Raw genomic sequence first — 20,952 nt, forward strand, 5'->3', positions numbered from 1 at the left:
AAGTAACTCAACCTTCCTGAGCCTCAGGCATCTCAACTGGAAAATGGGGAATGCCAGTGAACTAATGGTTTCTGAGGTTCCTTCCAGCTCCAGTTCTGATCCTATGATCCTTGGCTGGATTATAAACTCCATGTGGGGAAGTAAAATGGCCTCATAGAGTGGAAAGAGCGCTAGCTTATTCTCCAATGAGATAAATAGTCAAAGGATATGACAAACAGTTCTCAAAAGAATTACAAACATAAAAGGCACATGAAAGAATGTTTCAAAAGCACTAATGATAAGAGAAACAAAAAATTGAGGTCTTACATCACACCCAGAAAATTGGCAAAGATAACTAGATGTGAATAGTTGATGCTGGGGAGGGGTGGGGCTGTGTAACCATAGGCACACTAATGCTTTGTCAGTGGAGCTGTGAGTTGGTACAGCCATTCTGGCAAATTCTTTTTTTTCTTCTGTTTGTTTTTTTGAGGCGGGAAGGCAGGGCAATTGGGGTTAAGTGATTTGCCCAAGGTCACACAGCTAGTAAGTGCGTCAAGTGTCTGAGGCTGCATTTGAACTCAGGTCCTCTCAACTCCAGAGCTGGTGCTCTACTCACTGTGCCACCTAGCTGCCCCAATTCTGGCAAATTCTTAAATATGCGAAAAGAAAGTAACTACTGTATCCATATCCTTGAGATTCCACTGTTAAGCATGCACTCCATAGAAGTCAAATGACAAAAAAGTCCCATATCACACTAAAATATTTATTGCAGTCTTTTCTGTAGTAGCAAAGAACTGGAACACCTACCATGCGCTCAATGGGATAGAAACAAGAACCCTTTTTGTAGACAATATTTTTCTACTGCTAAGTACATTATTAGGAGCAACTGGAATGGAGAGGGGGATGGAAATAAAGGGGTAAGCATTTATTAAGTACCTACTATATAGCAGCTACCATGCTAAGTGCTTTACAAATGTTATGACTTAGCAATTCCTGAATTAAAGAGACATTATACCTATTTTACAGGCAATCTCATAGCAGCAGTTAAGCATTCTATTTTCCCCTCCTCCCCATTCTGGCCAATGTAAAAATAGCTGTGTTCAGTAAATTTTGATGAATATGGAGGAACCCAATAAATGGGATATTTTATGGGATACTGATAGACCTACTAATTAATAGGTGTGCAAAGCACCCAGTCAGACCCAGGCAGCCTACCCACTCCCCAAAATGGCATTAATCTCCAAACATCATTTCTGGCAGTGCTGTGAATAGCACACCCTCAAGTTGCAATAATGGTGGATCCCAATACGAGAAGTCAGTAGTCTTGGATTCTACTCCCTACTGATATTAATGCACTTGTGACCATGGGCAAATTAATCAATAAACATTTATCAAGCATCTACTATGTGCCAAGCACTGTGCTAAGTGCTAGGGATACAAAAAGATCCAAAAGAGTGTCCTCAAGGAACTTACAAGCTAATGGTGAAGACAACATGCAAACATAATATATACTATGTAAACTATGGAAAAGATAACTAAATAATTAGCAAAAAGAAGAGGAGTTGGGAACGGCTTCCTGTAAAAGAAAAAGAAGGCTCTGCAAAAGGTCTCTCTCTGGCCTCAGTTTCCTCATCTGTAAAATATAACAGTGGGACTGGATCATGCTCCTCAAGGTCCCTTCCAGCTCTACATGGAATGCCTGATCCTCATCACAACTGAAGTTACTCTTCGCACACACCCAGCTGTGTGGGCAAGTTTCTGTGACTGTCAGAACATGAATTTTCTACTGAAATTGGCAGCCTTGTCATTTACACAAAGATAAGTATGGGGTGATTTTTATTAATAGTAGTAGAACTATTATTGTTATTATTATTATATTGTTTAACTTTAAAGTATTTTAACTACTTTCCAAAAGTTTAAGACCTGAAGCTAATTTTCAGGTCAGTTTAGGAAGGTATGGTAGTATCATTCACATTAATGAAAGTATAATGATCCCATCTAAAGCACTGTGTTAACTTCTGAGCACCACATTTAAGAATTTTTCCCCCAAATACATATTTTATTGGTGCTTTATTTATCTACCATTCTAACATACCAATACAAATATCCCTTGTAACAAGGAAATACAGTTAAGCAAAACAAACCAATACAGTATATGCCTTATTCTGTACCCATAGCCCACCACCTCTCTGAGAAGATGGAGCTATTTCACATTCAGTCCTCTAAAAACAATCGGCCAATTCATTGATCAGAAGTCTCATGTCTTTTATTGTTACTTTTCTTTATGTTGTAGTTACTGTACACAATATACCATTAATTTTGTTCACTTTGCTATACACCAGTTAATATAATCTTAACAGCTTAAGAATTCTTGTCTTTTCTTAATGCTACCATAATATTATATTACATTCACGCACTCCTAAGCTGATGGACACTTACTTTAGGTTTTTGCCACCATAAAAAAGTTCTACAATATATTTCTATGTATGGCATTTTTCCTGTTATCTTTGATCTCTCTTTGATATAAGGCCTGAAATGGTGCTGCTGGGCCAGAGATATGTGTAATTTAATGGCTTTTCTAGGATAGCTCCAAGTTGTTTTCCAGAATGGCAGAACCAACTCATACCTCCACCAATGTTCACCAGTAATAAATATTGTTGTATCAGAGTATCTGGGGGCAGCTAGGTGGAGCAGTATTAAGTCCGAATCAGGCCTCAACATACTTACTAGCTGGGGCTGCTAGGTGGCACAGTGAGCAGAGCACTGGCATGGGAGTCAGGAAGACCTGAGTTCAAATCTGGCCTCAGACACTTGACAAGTTTACTAGCTGTGTGACCTTGGCCAAGTCACTTAACCCCAATTGCCCTGCCTTCCCCCCTCAAAAAAAAAAGATACTTACTAGCTCTATTAATTTTGTTCATGCAAAAATTTTACAGTTTATAATTTTCTAACCATTCCCAAATCATGGTACTTTCACTCTGGTCCTCTGCCTCCTCCCACCAGAACTGTGACTCCATTCCTATACGTGACCTCTGATGGGTGAACTTTCATCTTACCTTGCCTAGAACCAGACATTTCCTGGCCTTTGCCACACTATGTCACCTATATATGACCCTCTTCTTCCTCCTCCTCTTGCCAGAAGGCTACCATATTTAGGAAAGATATGGACAAACCAAATCATGTTCTGAAGTGGGTAACCAGGATGGCCAGAGGACAGATCATGCCTTACATGAATTAGGGGACATGATACCTATCTTCAAAAATCTAAAGAGTCTCAATAGGCTTAGAAGTCCAAACGAGGAGCAATGGGTACAAATTAGAGGAAGGCAAATTTCAGCTCCATATGAAGAAAAGCTTTCTAACAACTAGAACACTTCAAAAGTATAATGGGCTGCATTGTGAGGAAGCAAGTTTCCCATGCCTGAAGGTATTCAAGCAATTTAGCAATTAAGTTCAAAGAATAATTGAGAGGCTACGACTGGATGTCCTCTTTTCAGGAGAGCCTTAACCATATTTGTATTGAACTAGGTAAACGCTGAGGTCCTTTTCAAATCTAAGGTATATGATTCCATAATTTTTGAGAATTGCCTGGTACCAAGGGCTATGAGAAGGGCTGCAGAAAAACTGAAAATATAAGGCAACACACAGAGATCTGTCTTTTTGGGACAGCTCTCCTTGTTAGGAAGATTTTCCTTACATTAGAACTACTTGTCTCTTTACTTCCTTCCCCAGGTTCTGCCCTCTGGAGCCAAAAAGAGTAAGTCTAATCTCTCTTATACATGCTCACCTTTCAAATACTTAACGAAAGCTAAAATCTTTTTTCCAAGTTAAACATCTCAATACTTTCAATGAAACACAAACCTGAGGCCTGTTGCCATGCCAGCTATCTCCCCTCTGAATATGTGCTAGCTTATAAATGTCCTTCTAAAATGTATCACCCAATGTTGCTGCTTTAATCTGACCAGGGCAGGGTAGTCAGATCATCTCATCTTTTGGCCGTTTCCTGTCCTACATCTGCTGACAACTTTTATACTGTTTTTCCTATGCAACCCATAAAACAGGGAGAGACCTTAACCTGTGCTCCACAGACTTTCCGATAACTGTTTTTTTCAGTTGTTTCTCAGTTGTGTCTGATTCTTCACGACCCCATCTGGGGTTTTCTTGGCAAAGATACTGGAGTGGTTTGCCATTTCCTTCTATCGTTTTACAGATAAGGAAAGTGAGGCAAACAGGGTTAAATAGCTTGCCCACGATCACACAGCTAGTAAGTGTCTGAGGCTGGATTTGAACTCAGTTCTTCCTGACTCCAGGCTCAGCACTCTACCCGCTGTGCCACCTAGCTGCCCCTTTGATATCTATATTTCAATATACTTGGCTTCCTTTGTATTCCTAAGTACTCATCTGATGCATTTAAAAACATTATTCTGAAAAGAGGCCCACAGACCTCATTAGTCCACCCAAGGGGTTCCATGACACATGAAGAATAAGAACCCCCAATTTAAACTAATAAAGTTGTAAGCCACTGTTTTAGCAATGGGGGATCTTTCACTAGTATTTATGCAGAAACAGACCCTCAAGGCAAGACAAGCAAATCATGAAACCATTAGGTAACTAAGGCAAAAGAGATTGCCATCTACGCTGGAGGAAAACAGACCCACTTTTATGGTACAAAGTCAGTGAACTTGAGGCATTTCATGCATGCATTTTTGTCTCTATTAATGCACACGTACCATCCAGAATGCTGACTCCCATCTTCTTAGTTCTGCCACCTAAGAGAACCCAGCAAACTCCAGACAACAATTCACATACCGTTAATGAATAACAAACACCATTGGGATTTCAGCTTCTTAAAGATACCAAAAGGATACATGACAACATATGGGATGGCCTGCTTCATGCTTCCATTATAGTGAAAAATACATAGCAAGAGGACAACATCTGAAAGAGAAAAGTTGATAGAGGTGAGAGAGGAGACAAAAGAATATCGAAAATAGAAGGGAACAATTAAGAGAGGCAGACTCAGGAGGCCTGGGTTTGAGTCTTACCTCTAATGCACACTAGCTATGTGACCCAGGGTAAGACACTTAAGATTCCAGTATCCGCAGGAATTCTTTAGGACTAAAGTCTGTAGAGCAGGGGCCATTCTGAATTTTTAGAGGAAGTTTCCTCCCAGGGAATTCCTTTTACCAATGAAATTGTAGGACTGGTCCAAACCTCCCCCGTCCCAAGATTACCTTGTGCAATGAGGATTGGGTACTCCAGGTAGGTCAGCAGAGGGTAGCTGTAATAACTCTGGTACCGTAAAAACACAAGGAATCTGGATGGGAAAAGAGAAATGGAATCTGCTCAGAAAGGACTTTTTTTAGAATTGATCGGCAAAGATGAAAATCATGAGTAAGACTAGCCCCTGAGAAGACTAAGGTGAAGAAGAAATTCAGCAGTTTTTAAGTGACTACTGTATGCAAGGCCCTGAGTTTGTTTTATTTTTATCATATGGATACACAGAGAATTCCTAAAGTCTCAGTGAAATTTTAAGCTGCTTTTGGGATAATTTGTATATGTATTTGTATAAGCAATAACACCACAGTTCCAAGGGAAAGTAACACATGAATAATGCAATTCTCTTTTGTACTTTTAAAGACTCAGTCTTTATTTCACCCAGGCTAGAAGTGCACTGGCCACTCACCACCCAACCTTTGACCTGCTATATTTCCACCTGGACCAGTCTGTCCTTCCTTAGGCAGCCTGGTGTGGTCCCCTGATCCTAGAGGCTCATCCTATTTGTGCCTGATTTAGTACTACTGCAGCTTGGAACCCCCAAACTCCAGTGGACCACTAGCCTCAGCCTCCCCTAAACAGGGACTTCAGATGAGCGCTACAAGTCCCAGGCTTATACAATTCAATTCAGTTTACATTTATTAAGCACCTTGGAGGTGCCAGACTAGGGCAGCTCATTTTACAGATGAGGAAACTGGAGACAAACAGGGTTAAGTGACTTGCCTAAGGTCATACAGCTAGCGTATGAGGCCAGATTTGAACTCAGGAAGATGAGTCATCCTGACTCTAGGTCTGGCACTCTATCCAGGGGACCACCTAATTGTCCCTAGGTTACAAGTTAGAGATCTGCACAGGATCATAAATTTGGAATTGGAAGGGACCTTTGAAATCACTTAATCTAACCTCCTCATTTTACAGATGAGACTCAGAGTATGTAACTTGCCCAAAGGGATTGATTATCTCTCACTGGCAGAGCCAGAATTTGAACCCAAGTCCTCTGACTCCAGATCCAAGGTTCTTTCCGTAAGATTGCAGGCACCCCTTGCCTCTGAGCTTCACTGAACCATTGACTCTTAAGAAAATCAAACTCAAAAATTTCCCTGACGTTTGTCCCTAAGTAATTCAGAGCATCCAACTCATTACTTTTCTAATAACCATCTATAGTTTTCCAAACTATAAAAAGGCAATAAGGAAACGTGAACTTATAAGAAGAAAACGAATCTTACTAAGCTGTGTCTTCTTGGTATCTTGTTTCTGACTGGGGCGAGGCTGAGGCCTGGCAGCCCAGCAGCTAGCTGCTGCTTTACAGGAAGGGTTTCAAGCTTGGCAAGGAGAGAATTCCTCCTGGCCGTGGATCTCATCTCCCAACTCCCTCAGTTCTCTCCTCCCACACTAGCCTCCTACAAGAAAACCAGGGAAGGCACTATGTGTAGGTTCTGGATGGGACATCTGGATGGAAATCAGTCACTGTTAGGCACCTGAATGTAAAGGCTTACAGTCAGAAGGACTGCAGTTAGAATCCTGCCTCAAATATTCTGACTGTGTATTATGATAATGAAGGTGGGACTTTTTTGCTGTTCTCTTTTGGATCAAGTGCCTTTGTTCCAATTGGGAGTCTTTGACTGAATCAAAAGTCTTTGACCTGCTTAAGAAACAAGAAAGCCCTAGACCCCAGGCCCCAGATCTTTTTCCTAAGTAGGCTCTGAGTCCTCGGGGTCCTAAACAGGGTATAAAAGCTCTGAGGTTGGCACTTTGCTTTTGGGGGCACACTCATTGAAAGGCTTAGTGATGAGGCTCTGGGTAAGCCGTTGAAGCAGTCACCTCCTTTGAAAACCCAGATGTTGGTACTTCTCTTTTTGGTAACTACGTATGTGATGTCCTGATCAGACAAAGCCTACCTGTTGATCTGTTTGTAGTTTCTGTTTGTATTTGCTCTGAAGTTCAGGGTGCTGACTTTTTCCCCTGAACCAAGTGAATGGTGTATGTATGTTTAATTAAAGTAAGACTGTTAACCCCTTGAAGTTCCTTTCATTAGAAAAGCAGATCAAAGAACCTGTGCTAGCAGCCCTCCTGTGTGCTGGTGTCATTGGCCTCACACAGCCACAGTAGCAGCAAGCAGCATTGTTGTTACACTGTGTCACCCTGAGCAAGTTACTTAATCTCCTTCTCAGTCTCAGTTTTTTACACCTGTAAAATGGAGTTAATGATAGCAACTACAAAGGAGGAACAGAATTTGAACTCAAAAATATTTTTTAAATTTTAAATTATTTTAACATGTACTTGGGGGAAAATAAAATATTATTATCAAAAAATAATAGCAACTACCTCAAAGAATTACTTTAAGGGATGAAGAAAGAACATACATACAGAACTTTGTAAACAACAATAATAATAGGTAGCATTTATATAGCGTCTATGTGCCAGGCACTGTGCTCAGCACTTTATAAATATTATTTCATTTGATACTCACAATAAACCTGAGAGGAAGATATTATTCCCATTGTGCAGTTCAGGACACTGAGGCAGACAGAGGTGAAGTGACTTATCTAGGGTCATATAGCTAGCAAGTATCCAAGGCCACATTTGAATTCAGGCCACTGTACCATTTAACTACCTGAATGTGCTTTATACGAAGTATCAATCTATCATTGTCATTATTATTATGTACTTACTGTATGCCATGTGCTGTGTTACATGCTGGGGATGAAAAGAAAAGCCAAATGGGTGGCTACTCTCAAGGAGTCTACGTTTGATAGGGGAACAACATGTGAAGAAATGGGCACCTTTAAGATCTATACAGAGTAGATAGAAGATATCCTGAGAGGAGAAAGCCTTGGCCTTCTACAGAAGGTAAGATCTGAACTGGCAAAAACTAGAGTTACTAAAAGGCAGAGATGAAGGAGAGCATTCCCAGCATGGGAGACAGCCAGGGCAAATGCATGGAGGTGGGAGATTAAGAAACCTGTTCAAGGAGCTACAAGTCAGCTGGATGGTAGAGTAGATAGAGGAAGGAAAGTATAAGAAGACTGGAGAGTAGATAGAGGAAGGAAAGTATAAGAAGACTGGAATTGTAGGATGGAGTCAACGTGTGAAGAGCTTTAAATGACATAACTCTATAACTGATCCTGAAGTTAACGGGAAATCACCAAAGTTTTGTTTTGCTTTGTTTTGAATAGAGGGCTGACATAGGCAGACCTGTGCTTTAGGAAGATCACCTTAGCAGCTAAGTGGAGGATGAATGGAGTAGGGAGAGACTTGAAGATGCAGAGATGGATCTAGATTCAGGAAAACCTGAGTTCAAATCCTACATCAGACACTGTGTGACCCTGGGCAAGTGTCTTGATCACTTGACCTGTCTTCCTCAGTTTTCTCATCTGCAAACGGGATAATAATAACACCTACCTACCACACAGGGTTGTTGTGGGGATAAAACTACATCCTTGTGAAGCACATTGCAAATATTAAAATGTCGTAGAAATCCTAGCTGTTATCATTTTTGCAGGGAGACCAGTTAAACGGCCACTGCCATAGTCCCCATGAGAGGTGACGAGGGCCTAAAGAAGGACGATGACAATGTTTGTTGAAATTAGGGGAGATAAGAGATTTTGTGAAAGTGACAATGACAAATATGATAACAGATATGGGTAAATAGTGAAGAGCTGAGGATGATGCCGCGGTTTTGAATTTGGGTAACCGAGAAGACAGTGGTACCCTGGACAAGGATAGGGAAGAAGGAGGATCTGGGGAAAAGATATTGAGTTCTCTTTTGGACATCTTGAGCTTGGGATGCTATATCAGTAAAGCAAACAACAGTGCAGATGATAATTGTCAAAATGTCTATGTCGTTCTGTATCACAAAGTATATGAGACTGTCCACAAAGAAGGTAGAAGTGTAACATTTATTCAGACACCAGAGGACCATATTCCATAAGCCATCCGCCCAATTCATCACAGCAGTGTAACATCCAATACATAATATCACAACATGGAGCCTCGCCATCCCAAAACCTCTGTCGACCCCCTGCGGGTGCCTTCCCAAAAACAAACTCAGGGTACAACTAAGTCACAGTCTGTTCAGCTCTATCACGACAGCCGCCATTAGCAGCCGTAACTGCTCTCTCTCAGCATATTCTGTGATATAACTTCCTTTTCCTGTCAGGAAGCTCCTCCTACCACATGCGACTTAGGCTTCCTGCGATGTAAGCAGGCCACATGGCCTATTAATGGGTGGGGAAGATCTTCAAATCTAAATTGCTACTACAGATGCCTCCAGAACATCAATTAGAGATGTCCAAAAGGATGGTGGTGATGGCTAGAACTCAGGAGAGAGAGTAAGGCTGAATATACAAAGCCGGTAATCATTTGCATAGAGATAGAGTTCCTGTGAGAACTGATGAGATCACCAAGCGACACAGAAGGAGAAAGAAGAGGTCCCAGGAAAGATTCAGGGTGGGAAGTACCATAGTTTAGAGTGTATGATAAGGATGAAAATACAGAAAAAGACACTGAGGAGTGGTCAGCCAGACAGGAAGGGAATGGAGAAGGCAATGTCACAAAAACCTAGAGAGAAAAGATCATTCAAGATGTTGTGAGCAGAGAGATCAAGAAGATTAAGGAAAAGCTGTTCACTAGCAACTAAGAGTATTGCTAAAAAAAAAACCAAAAAAAAAAAAACATACACACCAAAAAAACAATGATCCAGAAAGGAACTTGGAGACTACTAAATCCAACATTTCATTTTACAAAGAGTAGAAGCATCATGGAACAACAGAAAAAAATTGTTGAACTTGGAGTCACTGGATCTGCTTCAAATCCTGTATCTGCCACTTCTGTAATCGTGGCCAAAGCTTTTTTGGACTTCAGCTCCCCACTGATAAAATAAGGAGATTGGACTGAATGACTGTTAAGTTCCCTTCCAGCTCTAAATCCATGATCCTCATAAACTGAGGTTTAAAGAGCTAAGTGATTTATTTAGCCATGGTCATGGTAACTATTGGGATGCAAATCCAGAGTTCTTTATACTGCACGATTTTACAGATCTAAAAGCCCTTCAAGTAAAAGCCCTCCAGCTCGTCTTTCTAGATTCATCTCACATTACTTCCCTTACACACACCAAGGCACCAATCCTGTGATTACCCATACCCAAATTCCCTTTTCTGGATACCACTCTCCTTTATTTGTTGTCACCACCTACATAAAAATGTGAGTGGTTTCCCTTTTGTATTTGTATTCCTAACACTCAGCATAGTGCCTGGCACAAAGAAAGCACCTGATATATACTTTTTTCATTCATCCATGCATTTATGCATTTATTCATTCATTCGTACATACCTAACTGTCCTCATTCAGTGCCCTCCCTCCAGAGCTGTTTCTTGGAATCCCCCATTCTCTTCAAGACATAGCCCAGGCACCACATCCTTCAGAGGCTATTCAGGATTCCCTCAGTTGTTAATGGTTTCCTTCTCCCCAATTACTTTGTAAATGCTTTTTGAATACTTAGCATATATACTTTGTGCATTCTGTATCCTCTGTGTGTGTGTGTGTGTGTGTGTGTGCGTGTGTGTGTCTCTTCATCATCCCCAACAGAATGGACACTCCCCAGGAACAAGATGGGCTTCATTTTTTGTCTTTTTTTTTTTTACACTATTTAGTAAATAGGAGCATTAGGAATGCTTGCTGAATTCAATGCAATTGGACTAGATGACCTCTAACATCCTCTCTAAACCTAGAACCTTCAACCTGCCCCCCCTACCTCACTGGGAAGTAGAGTGAAGTTAAGGAGATAAAGTTATCTAAAGCATTTGGAAACCCTATTAAAGAGTCATGCCCACAAACAGGCAAAAAGCTAGAGAATAGTCTGGATGACCATTGCCACCCCACCCCCACTCCTTCAGCATTTTGAAGGAGTCAAGTTTCAAGTATTTTCTTCCTTTCAGTAAAAAAACAGTAGTATATGTTTGCACCTGTAGAAAGGCTTTTCGTTCATTTAAGATTTACAGACAGTAGCTGTAGCAATAAAAGAAAAAGAAACTGAAGGAATTAGAATAGGCAAAGAAGAAACTAAATTATCACTTTTGCAGATGATATGATGATTAAGAGAATCAAGTAAAAAACTACTTGAAATAATAAAAAACTTTAGCAAAGTTGCAGGATATAAAATAAACCCATATAAATCCCCAGCTTTCCTATACATTACTAACAAAGTCCATCAGCAAGTGATAGAAAGAGAAATACCATTTAAAGTTACTGTAGACACTACAAAATATTTGGGAGTCTATCTGCCAAGACAAACCCTGGGCCTATATAAACATAATCACAAAACACTTTTCCCACAAATGAAGTCAGATCTAAATAAATGGAAAAACATCAGTTGTTCATGGTTAGGATGAGCTAATATAATAAAAATGACAATTTTACCTAAATTAATTTACTTATTCGGTGCCATACCATTCGAACTACCAAAAAATTATTTTACAGAGCTGGATAAAATAATAACAAAATTCATCTGAAGAACAAAAGGTCCAGAATATCAAGGGAATTAATGAAAAGAAATGCTAGGGAAAGTGGCCTAGCCATACCAGATATTAAACTGTACTATACAGCAGCAGTCATCAAAACTACTTGGTACTGGCTAAGAAACAGAGTGGAGGATCAGTGGAATAGGTTAGGTACACGACACAGTGGTCAAGGACTATAGCAATCTACTCTTTGATAAACCCAAAGAATCCAGCTTCTGGGCTAAGAATTCACTATTTCACAAAAACTGCTGGGAAAATTGGAAAATGGTAGGGCAGAAACTGGGCATAGACCAACATCTTACACCATATACCAAAATAAAGTCAAAATGGGTTCATGATTTAGGAATAAAGGCTGATACTATAAGCAGTTTGGGAGAGCAAGGAATATTTTACCTATCAGATATATGGGAAAGGGAAGAATTTGTGACACAAGGGATAGAGAGCATTATAAAATGCAAAATGGATAATTCTGATTATGCTAAATTGAAAAGGTTTTGTATAAAAAAAACCCAATGCAACAAAGATTAGGAGGGAAGCAGAAAATTGGGAGAAAATCTTTACAACCAATGTCTGTGATAAAGGCCTCATCTCTAAAATACACAGAGAACTGAGCCAAATTTATAGGAATACAAGTCCTTCCCCAAATGAGAAATGGTCAAAACATATAAACAGGCAGTTTTCAGAGGAAGAAATTAAAGATGTCTATAGGCATATGAAAAAATGCTCTAAGTCACTATTGATTAGAGAACTGCAAAGCAAAACAACTCTTAGGTACCATATCTCTCCTGTCAGATTGGCTAACATGACAAAACAGGAAAATGGTAAATGTGGAGAGGATGTGGGAAAATTGGAACATTGTTACATTGTTGGTGGAGTTGTGAACTGGTCCAATCATTCTGGAGAGCAATTTGGAACTATTCCCAAAGGGCTATAAAAATGTGCATTCCCTTTGACCTAGCAATACCACTTCTAGGGCTATATCCCAAAAAGATCACACAAGTGGGAAAGGGACCCATATGTACAAATATTTGTAGCTGCTCTTTTTGTGGTAGCAAAGAACTGGAAATCAAGGAGACGCCCATCAATTGGGGAATGGCTGAACAAGTTGTGGTACGTGAATGTAATGGAATACTATTGTGCCATAAGAAATGGGGAAGATATGGACTTCATAATAACCTAGAAAGACCTATATGATATAATGCTGAGTGAGTGGAGCAGAACCAGAACATTGTACACAACCACAGGCATATTGATTCTGTGATGACTAACTTTAATAGACTTGGCTCTTCTTGGCAACACAAGGTACAAAGACAACTCCAAAGGCCTCACGATGGAGACAGCTGTCTACATCCAGAAAAATACTATGGAGTCTGAATGCAGATTGAGGAAAACTGTTTGCTCTCCTTTTTTTTGGGGGGGGGGGTGTTTCTTCTTTGTCATGATTCATTCCATTGGTCACAATTCTTCTTTACAACTTGACTATTGTGTAAATAAGTTTAATGCGAAGCTATATGTAGAAGATATATCAGATTCCAAGCTGTCTTGGGTGGGGAAGGAAAGAGGGGAGGGGAGGGGAAGAAAATCTGGAACTCAAAAACATGCATAACTGTGTGTTGTAAACTAAAAATAAAAAATCTTAATTTTAAAATAAAGATGTATAGACAGATAATGGACTGCCCACTGGTTATCACCAATATAGGGTATCCCCCCAAAACTTAAAGAAGTTTAAGGTATTAAAACCTAACACTTTTGGAACACCCTTTATATATTTATACATGTTTAGTGTGCCACTCTAACTATGCTTATGTGTGTGTACGTGTATGTTATGTATGTATAAGCTTTAAAAGCTTAAAAGTATAGTATGATTTTTACAATATCCTGTATATATAATGAAGTCTTTATACACGTGCGCACACACACACGCACGCACACACACACACACACACACACACACACACACACACAATTCTGTTCCTCTAATTAGACTGTCAAGAATATAAAATTCTAGTGTTGGAGCTGGGAGGGACCTTATGAGACTATCTACTTCAGGCTCTTCGTTGTACAGATGGAAGAAAATGAAACCCAGATGAGGGAAATGACTTGCTTAAAATCAAACGGCTGGACTCACAGATATGGAACTGGAAGGGATCTTAGCAGCCAACAAATACAGGAAGAGCTGAGTTCTATTCTGGTCTCAGACACTTATCTGTATGCCCCTGGGCAAGTCCCTTAATCTCTTTATCTGTAAAATTGGAATAATAGCACCTATTACAAAAAGTTCTAGTGAGATACATGTGAATATGACTTTGCAATTCTTAAAGCACTTTGGAAATGATAGGTGGTAGTGGTGGTAGTAGTAGTGGTGGTAGTAGTAGTAGTAGTAGTAGTAATTGAACCATCTTATTGTATAGATGAGGAAACTAAGGCCAAGGAGATCAAATGACAAGTTCATCATCACATGGGTAACAACTGCCAGAGCAGGATTTGAGGCCAGGTCCCCGACTCCAAAGCCATCGCTCTTTCTACCGTACCCCTACAGATAACAGACCTCAGGTCTCCTGACACCCAGTCCACCTCACTTCCTGCAGCCTGTTTCTCAAGCATCTTTCAGGACACCTTGTCCTGGGCAGGGGGTGGGGGCGGGGGGAGGGAGACACATAAGCAAATGCTCACTTCAGTTGCTGATTTACTGACCCTGCCTCAGTGGGACCAAGTATGCTTTGTTGCATCATTCCTGCCAATGTGCTCTTGAGAAGGTGGGGGCAAAGGAACTCTGAAACCTGAGTAGAGAGGAATTAAGTGACTTCACCATGCCAGATCTAAAACAAGGGCCCAATCCTTTAGCCCAGCCTGGTCATTCAAGCTGGAAAAACAGGCTTCAGCAAAGACTGACTACCACTGGTCGAGAAAACATAACTTACAATGGTAGATACCTAATAAGGCATAATAACCTAGAAACTGAATACAGGGAAGGGAGGAGCGACAGTGGGAGAGAGAGAGAGAGACAGAGAGAGACAGAGACACAGAGATAAAAGACAGACAGAGACAGAGACAGACAGAGACACACACCAGATTTGTATTTTTATTCATGAACAGTTTCTTCATGTATTATTAACTCATCAGTTGGGGTTTGTTTTTGAGTACTGTGTTGGAAAAAGCAATTGATGTAGATTCAAATCAGGACCCAAATACTTGTGCATTGTTTGTCCCCTGGGAAAATCACTTCATCTTCCTCCTTAGCTCTCTTTCAGGTTCCTCTGTATAATGGGTACAGCAATACTTGTATTGTACTCCTGGCTAGGCTATTGTAAGGAAAGCTTCTTCCTCTATTAACGGAGGGGTCCAGGGCAGCCTTCTCATCTTCTCCCACATGGCTGCACTCCTCTGGTCTTCATCAGGCCCACCCTCCCACTGGTTACCCTCCTTCCAGTTGGCTTCCAGATAGAACGTTCTGTGACTCTGTCAACCACAAAAGCCATTCATGTTTTTTTTCCCCTTAACATACAATTTCATTAGCATCAGTAGGAATTTTAGAATGTTTTTTTATTCTTGGGATTTCACAGTAGGATAAATCATAAAAATTAAGTCTTGGAAAGGGTTTGAAACTCCTCATTTTACAGATAAAGGAAATGAGGCCCAGAGAGAAAAAGTTAGTGAGAACTTTGGGAATAGCTGTAAAAGCACCCAGGTCTACAGATTCCCTGTCCAGCATTGTTTATTATTAATATTAATGTAATAACTGGCATTTATATAATGCTTTAAAGTTTTAAATGTCTGCTTTATAGACATTATCTCACTTGAGCCTTACAACAACCCTGTGAAGTCAGTGCCATGGGTATTCGCCCCATTTTACAGATGAGGAAACTGGGACTCATAAAAATAAATAATTTGGTTACACAGCTTCTAAGTGTCAGTCAGAGCATTCTGAAGTCATGTCTTCCTGACTGAAGCCAGAGCCTTGTCCATCATGTCTGGCTGCCTTAAACATTACCCCATCAGTCTCTAAACTAAATCCTGAAGTAGCTACTTTACTACAGGTATTAGCAGAGGTGATATGACTCTCTCATGGTCACATAGTGTCAGAGGTGAGAATGTGAACGTAGGTATTCCTGACTCCAAGTTCTGCTTTCTCCTCCGGAAGCTTCCCACATACTACCCAAAGCAGAAGAATTTCTGATGGAATTCCTCTCTAGTTCCCTAGGAGTTCATAAAGCCTTGTCACCATCCACAGAATCCCCAATCCCATCCTCCGTTGCAATATAATCAAGGTTTTCCCTATCAAAGCTGGACAGACAGGCTCCAGAATAGGTGTCACCTTTAGCTGTGAAGGGAACCTGCCAGTTGCCTTGACACAGCGCCCTCTTCAGGGAAGAAGTAGCACAGCAGATAGTTAGCCCTGGTATTGGGAAGAAGACCTGTGTTCAAATCATGACTCAGACACTAGCTTTGTGACCCTGGGCAGGTCATTTTGCCCGTCTCCCTCACTTTCCTCCTCTGTAAGATGGGGTAATAATAGCACCTTTCTCACAGAATTATTATGAGGATAAAGTGTCTTGCAGATATTAAATGTGGGCTATCATTATTATTAGAGGAACAATTTTGGCAAAACCTGGGTATCATTTGGTCTATTTTATTATTCTACTGTCTAAGGAACTTTTTTACCTTTCACTCCCACATCCATCGGTGTTTGTCTTAAATTACATACTCTTTCAAGGGTCAGAAGCTACATCCTTGGGGGCTCTCTGTGGAAATACCCAGGCTGTACTTAAGTAACCTAGTGAGTGAGTGCAGATTAATGACCAGGGCTAGGCGTAATAGCAGGATAGCCAGAGTGTCGAATAACAACATTAGGTGAGATTTTCTGAATCAGGCAATAAACCCATGAATTCATAAGCTTCTACAATTGATCTGAGAGTCCCTTAACCCAGAAGCTGAATAACCATAGGCACTTTGACCCAATGATATGAAAACTGCATATACAAGAAAAAATTGTCATTCCTTCTTTGCTTATATCAATTACATAAAGTCTCAACTGCTTGGCTCCTACTGCCAAGAAAAAGAATTGGAAATGAAGCTCCTTTGGACTTTATTAACCCAGATTTATCCAGAATGGCTGAAAATATGGTATCGTAGTTCAAAGGTGAATTACAAGTTGCCACTTACACCATTCGTAGTCTGCTAATTTTATTTTATTTACCTTTATTGATAACTTTGGTTTTTATATCACTTTTGTTTCCAAATATATCCCTTTTCTCCCACAAAACAAAGGATAAAAAAGAGAGAGAAAAGCAGTTCAGGAAAACCAACTGAGTATGGCAGCATGTGCTGTATACCACACACATGGTCTCCCATCTCCTCCATAAAGGAACAGCCTCCATTTTTCAGTGAATCCAATTTTCAGTGGGAAAATGGGTACAATTAATTAACAAGAAGTAAAATAAAAGGCAGTGGTGGGATAGAGTAGAAAAAATTCTACACTTGAAGTCAGAGGACCTGGGTTCTAATCTCAGCTCTGCCACTGTGTGACCTCAGGCAAGTGACAATTTACTGGGCTAGTTTCTTCCTCTGTAAAATGAGGTAAAATCTAAGCTCCCTTTTACTTCTAAATCTATGATACTAAGTACTGGTTTTGCCATGATCACATTGTGACCCTGGGCAAATCACTTGACCTCTCTGGGTCTTTGTTTCGTCATCTGATGTTTGAAGGAGTTTATGGATGATTGAATCTCATATTCTTAACCAAACAAGAAACAGAGACAATTACAAAGGATGAAACAGATAACTTTGATTACTTGAAACTGAAAAGCTTTTACATACCCAATATTATTGCATCTAGGATAAAAGGGAAGTGGTCAAATGGGAAAAAACTTTGTATAGAATTTTCCTGGTAAGGATTTGGTATCCAAGATATATAAACAACAAATATAAGACCAGTAGCCATTCTCAAGTAGATAAATGGTCAAAGGATATGAACAAACAGTTCTCAAAAAGAACTGCAAAATATTCACAACTGCATGAAAAAATGCTGCAAATCCCTAATAAGAAAACGCAAATCAAAACAATCCTGAGGTTTCACTTCACACCCTGAAAACTGGCAAAAACTGACAAAAAATGGCAACTGTCAATGTTGAGGTTGTGGAAAGATAAGTGTACTAACAGACTGTTGGTGGAGCTTTGAAATGTTCCAAGCACTTTGGAAAACAATCTGGAATTATGCAAATAAAGTGACTAAAATGTCCATACTCTTTGGTTTTTTTTTAAATATTATCTTTTTTTTTAATTACATGCAACAACTCTTTTTAAAATTTGGGGTTTTTAAAAAAATTTTGAGTTCCAAATTCTTTCTCTCCATCCTTCCCCTCCTCCCTTTCTGAGAAAGCAAGCAATTTGATACAGGTTATACATGTGCAATCTTACAAAACATATAAAATATCCATATCCTTTGAAACAGAGACTATAGAGACTCCCTTACTGGGATTACATTACAAAGAAGCCATAGGAAAAGAGTCCCCATAAAATCCAAAATATTTATAGCAGCACCTGTTATGATAGCTAAGAATTGGAGACAAAGTATAGGCCCGTCAATTGGGGAAGGGCTAAGCAAATTGTAGTTTTGTGTTGTTTTTCAGTCATGTCCAACTCTTCATGACCCCATTTGGGTTTTCTTGGCAAAGATACTGTGGTGGTTTGCCATTTCCTTCTCTATCTCATTTTACAGATGAGAAAACTGAGGCAAACAGGGTTAAGTGACTTGCCCAGGGTCACATAGCAAGTAAGTATCTGAGGTCACATTTGAACTCAGGAAGAAGAGTCTTCCTATTTTCAATCCCAGTGCTCTATCCACTGCACCACCTAACTACAGAAACAAATTATAAGTACATGTAAAGGAATATTACTCTGATATAAGAAATGATACGTGTGATGAATACAAAGAAGCAAAGGAAGATCCATATGAATTGATGCAGAATAAACAGAACCAAGAAAATACTATACATAGTAACTACAACAACATAAATAGAAAAAACTGACACAACAAAAAAAATCAAAAGTGGTAACAAAATTACAAAGGCAAGCAGGACTTGAATGAAAAGACATGAAAAGACACTCTCAACCTATTCCTCTGTGAAGGTGAGAGGTCCACGGGTGTTACACAGTGCACATTGTTGGACTCTTATTAATATATGGATTGACTGTACTGAATTCTTTTTATTTCTAAAAAAATACTATTTAGAAAAATGTGGACAGACTTGGGCCTATGAAGGAAGACATATACACCCTCAGAGAAACAGAAGATAAACAAGTATAGCTCAGTCTTACATAGATGCATATGAATGTACATGTCTATATATGAGTATGACTATAGATATCTAAGTGTAGGTATGTACGTCTATATGTATGTATGTTGGGTGTGTATATATGTGTACATGTGTATCTATATGTGTGATTCTATGTGTATATGTGTATGTGTGTGTACACACACACACAAACACATAAAAAGTACACAAGAACAAAGTAAAAATTCATAGCAGAGAACAAAAGAAAACTTACAAGGAAGCAAAGAAAAGATGGACAGGTCTGAACACAATGAATAATATTTATTATATAGGCTTTCTTGAAATGGAAATTTATTGGGGCATATTTTGATTCCTCTCTCACATTCTGCTGTGTACTTTTTTCCCTTTTTCTTATTTTCTATTTAAGTTTATAATGTTTCTTTTTCTTATTGTGTATTTAAGTTTTAGCATTTAAGTTTAAAACAAACTATTCAAAAAATACTATTTGCTATATGGGATGGTTCTCTGGGAGGAGGAAGAGGGATACATGAGATACTATGGTGATGTAAGAAACAGGAACTATCAATAAAAACTTGTTTTAAAAAAATATATGAATGGATATCTCAGGTCCCTTCTAGCTCCAATGCTACTTATATTCCGAGGTCTCTTCCTTTTCTGGCATTCTCCAATTCCCTCACAATCAACACTCTGAGGATTCAGAAGCAAATTCATCTATTCATAAATATTTCTTGAGTAACTACTATGTGCAAGTCTCTGTGGGGAATTCAGAGATGAATAAAAATCTAATCTAAGGAAAAGAAGAGGTAAACAAATAAGTGCAGCACAAACTAGAATATAAGAAAGCCTACAGGAGGTGTATGAACAGAAGGCTTGATTCAAGTCAACAGGAATTAACTAAATATTGGAGAAGCAGAGGAAAGAGTGTTCTGGATGAGTCAGGATCCAGACTCAGGATCCTGGCTATGTCACTTAACTTTGTGGATTTGAACTCAGGAAGATAAGTCTTCATGTTTCTAAGCCTCTTGCTCTCCCCACTGTGCCACCTAGCTGATCCCATATTCATAACGAAAGCCCCATAAAATGAAGGTTTAGACGAGATAAATTCTTAGGTCCTCTCCAACATCATCCATGCTCATGCAGTCTTAGGGGTCTTTTCTGTGTACGGCACTAGGCAATAAGGTAGGAGGGAAAGTCCACTTCATAGAAACAGGGCTGAAAAGATATCCATGGATGTTCATGATTGTCTATCTAGTCCAGGAGTTGGCAAACTACTGCCTGACCAACTCCAGGCCACAGCTGATTCCTGATCTAATCCAATTCCAGCATTCCACAGATGAGGAAATGGAGGCCAAGAAAAATAAGTAGCAGAAACAGCATTTGAACTCAGGTCCTCTGGCTCCAGATGCAGTGTTCTTTTCACAAACACACTGCCTCTTCCATTGGAATGATCAGGAAAAGCTAAATGGAAGAGGTGGTATTTGGGCTGGCTTTTGAAGAGGGTAGGAGTTGAATGAAGGAGAGAGGTATTCCCAGTGGATAAAAAGGAAAGGAAGGGATAGCTATGTGGTCCAGTGGATAGAGCACCAGCCCGCAAATCAGAAGGACCTTAGTTCAAATCTGGTCTCAGATACTTGATTATCTATGTGACCCAGGGCAAGTCACTTAACCCAGAATGCCTTAAAAAAACAAAAGGACAGGAACCTGGGTTTAGGGATGGGGATGGATAATAAGAAAGTTGATACTTCTTCCCTCCTGGCCATTTTTCTTGGCTGCCTCCTACACCTGGAATAGGAAGGGCAGCAGGACAAAGGAGAAGTTGGCTGCTGGGTTCTTAGTAGAAGTAAAAAATCTGCAAGGCTTGGAGTATGGCATTCCATTCCCCA

At 39.7% G+C, this 20,952-nt stretch overlaps 1 protein-coding gene across 1 annotated transcript in view; it reads right to left on the minus strand.

The window, feature by feature from the left end:
- Nucleotides 1-20,952, minus strand: part of SLC66A3 (solute carrier family 66 member 3) — a 36,857-nt gene that overhangs the window by 10,590 nt on the left and 5,315 nt on the right. The window contains exons 2-3 of the mRNA XM_036750190.1: nt 5,214-5,296; nt 4,848-4,917 (exon numbers count right to left, since the gene is read on the minus strand). Of these exons, the coding sequence (XP_036606085.1) occupies nt 4,848-4,917; nt 5,214-5,296 (153 nt within the window). The remainder of the gene's footprint in view (nt 1-4,847; nt 4,918-5,213; nt 5,297-20,952) is intronic.

This window comes from Trichosurus vulpecula, chromosome 3 (assembly GCF_011100635.1).
Source record: "Trichosurus vulpecula isolate mTriVul1 chromosome 3, mTriVul1.pri, whole genome shotgun sequence".
Classification (NCBI taxonomy): Eukaryota; Metazoa; Chordata; class Mammalia; order Diprotodontia; family Phalangeridae; genus Trichosurus; species Trichosurus vulpecula.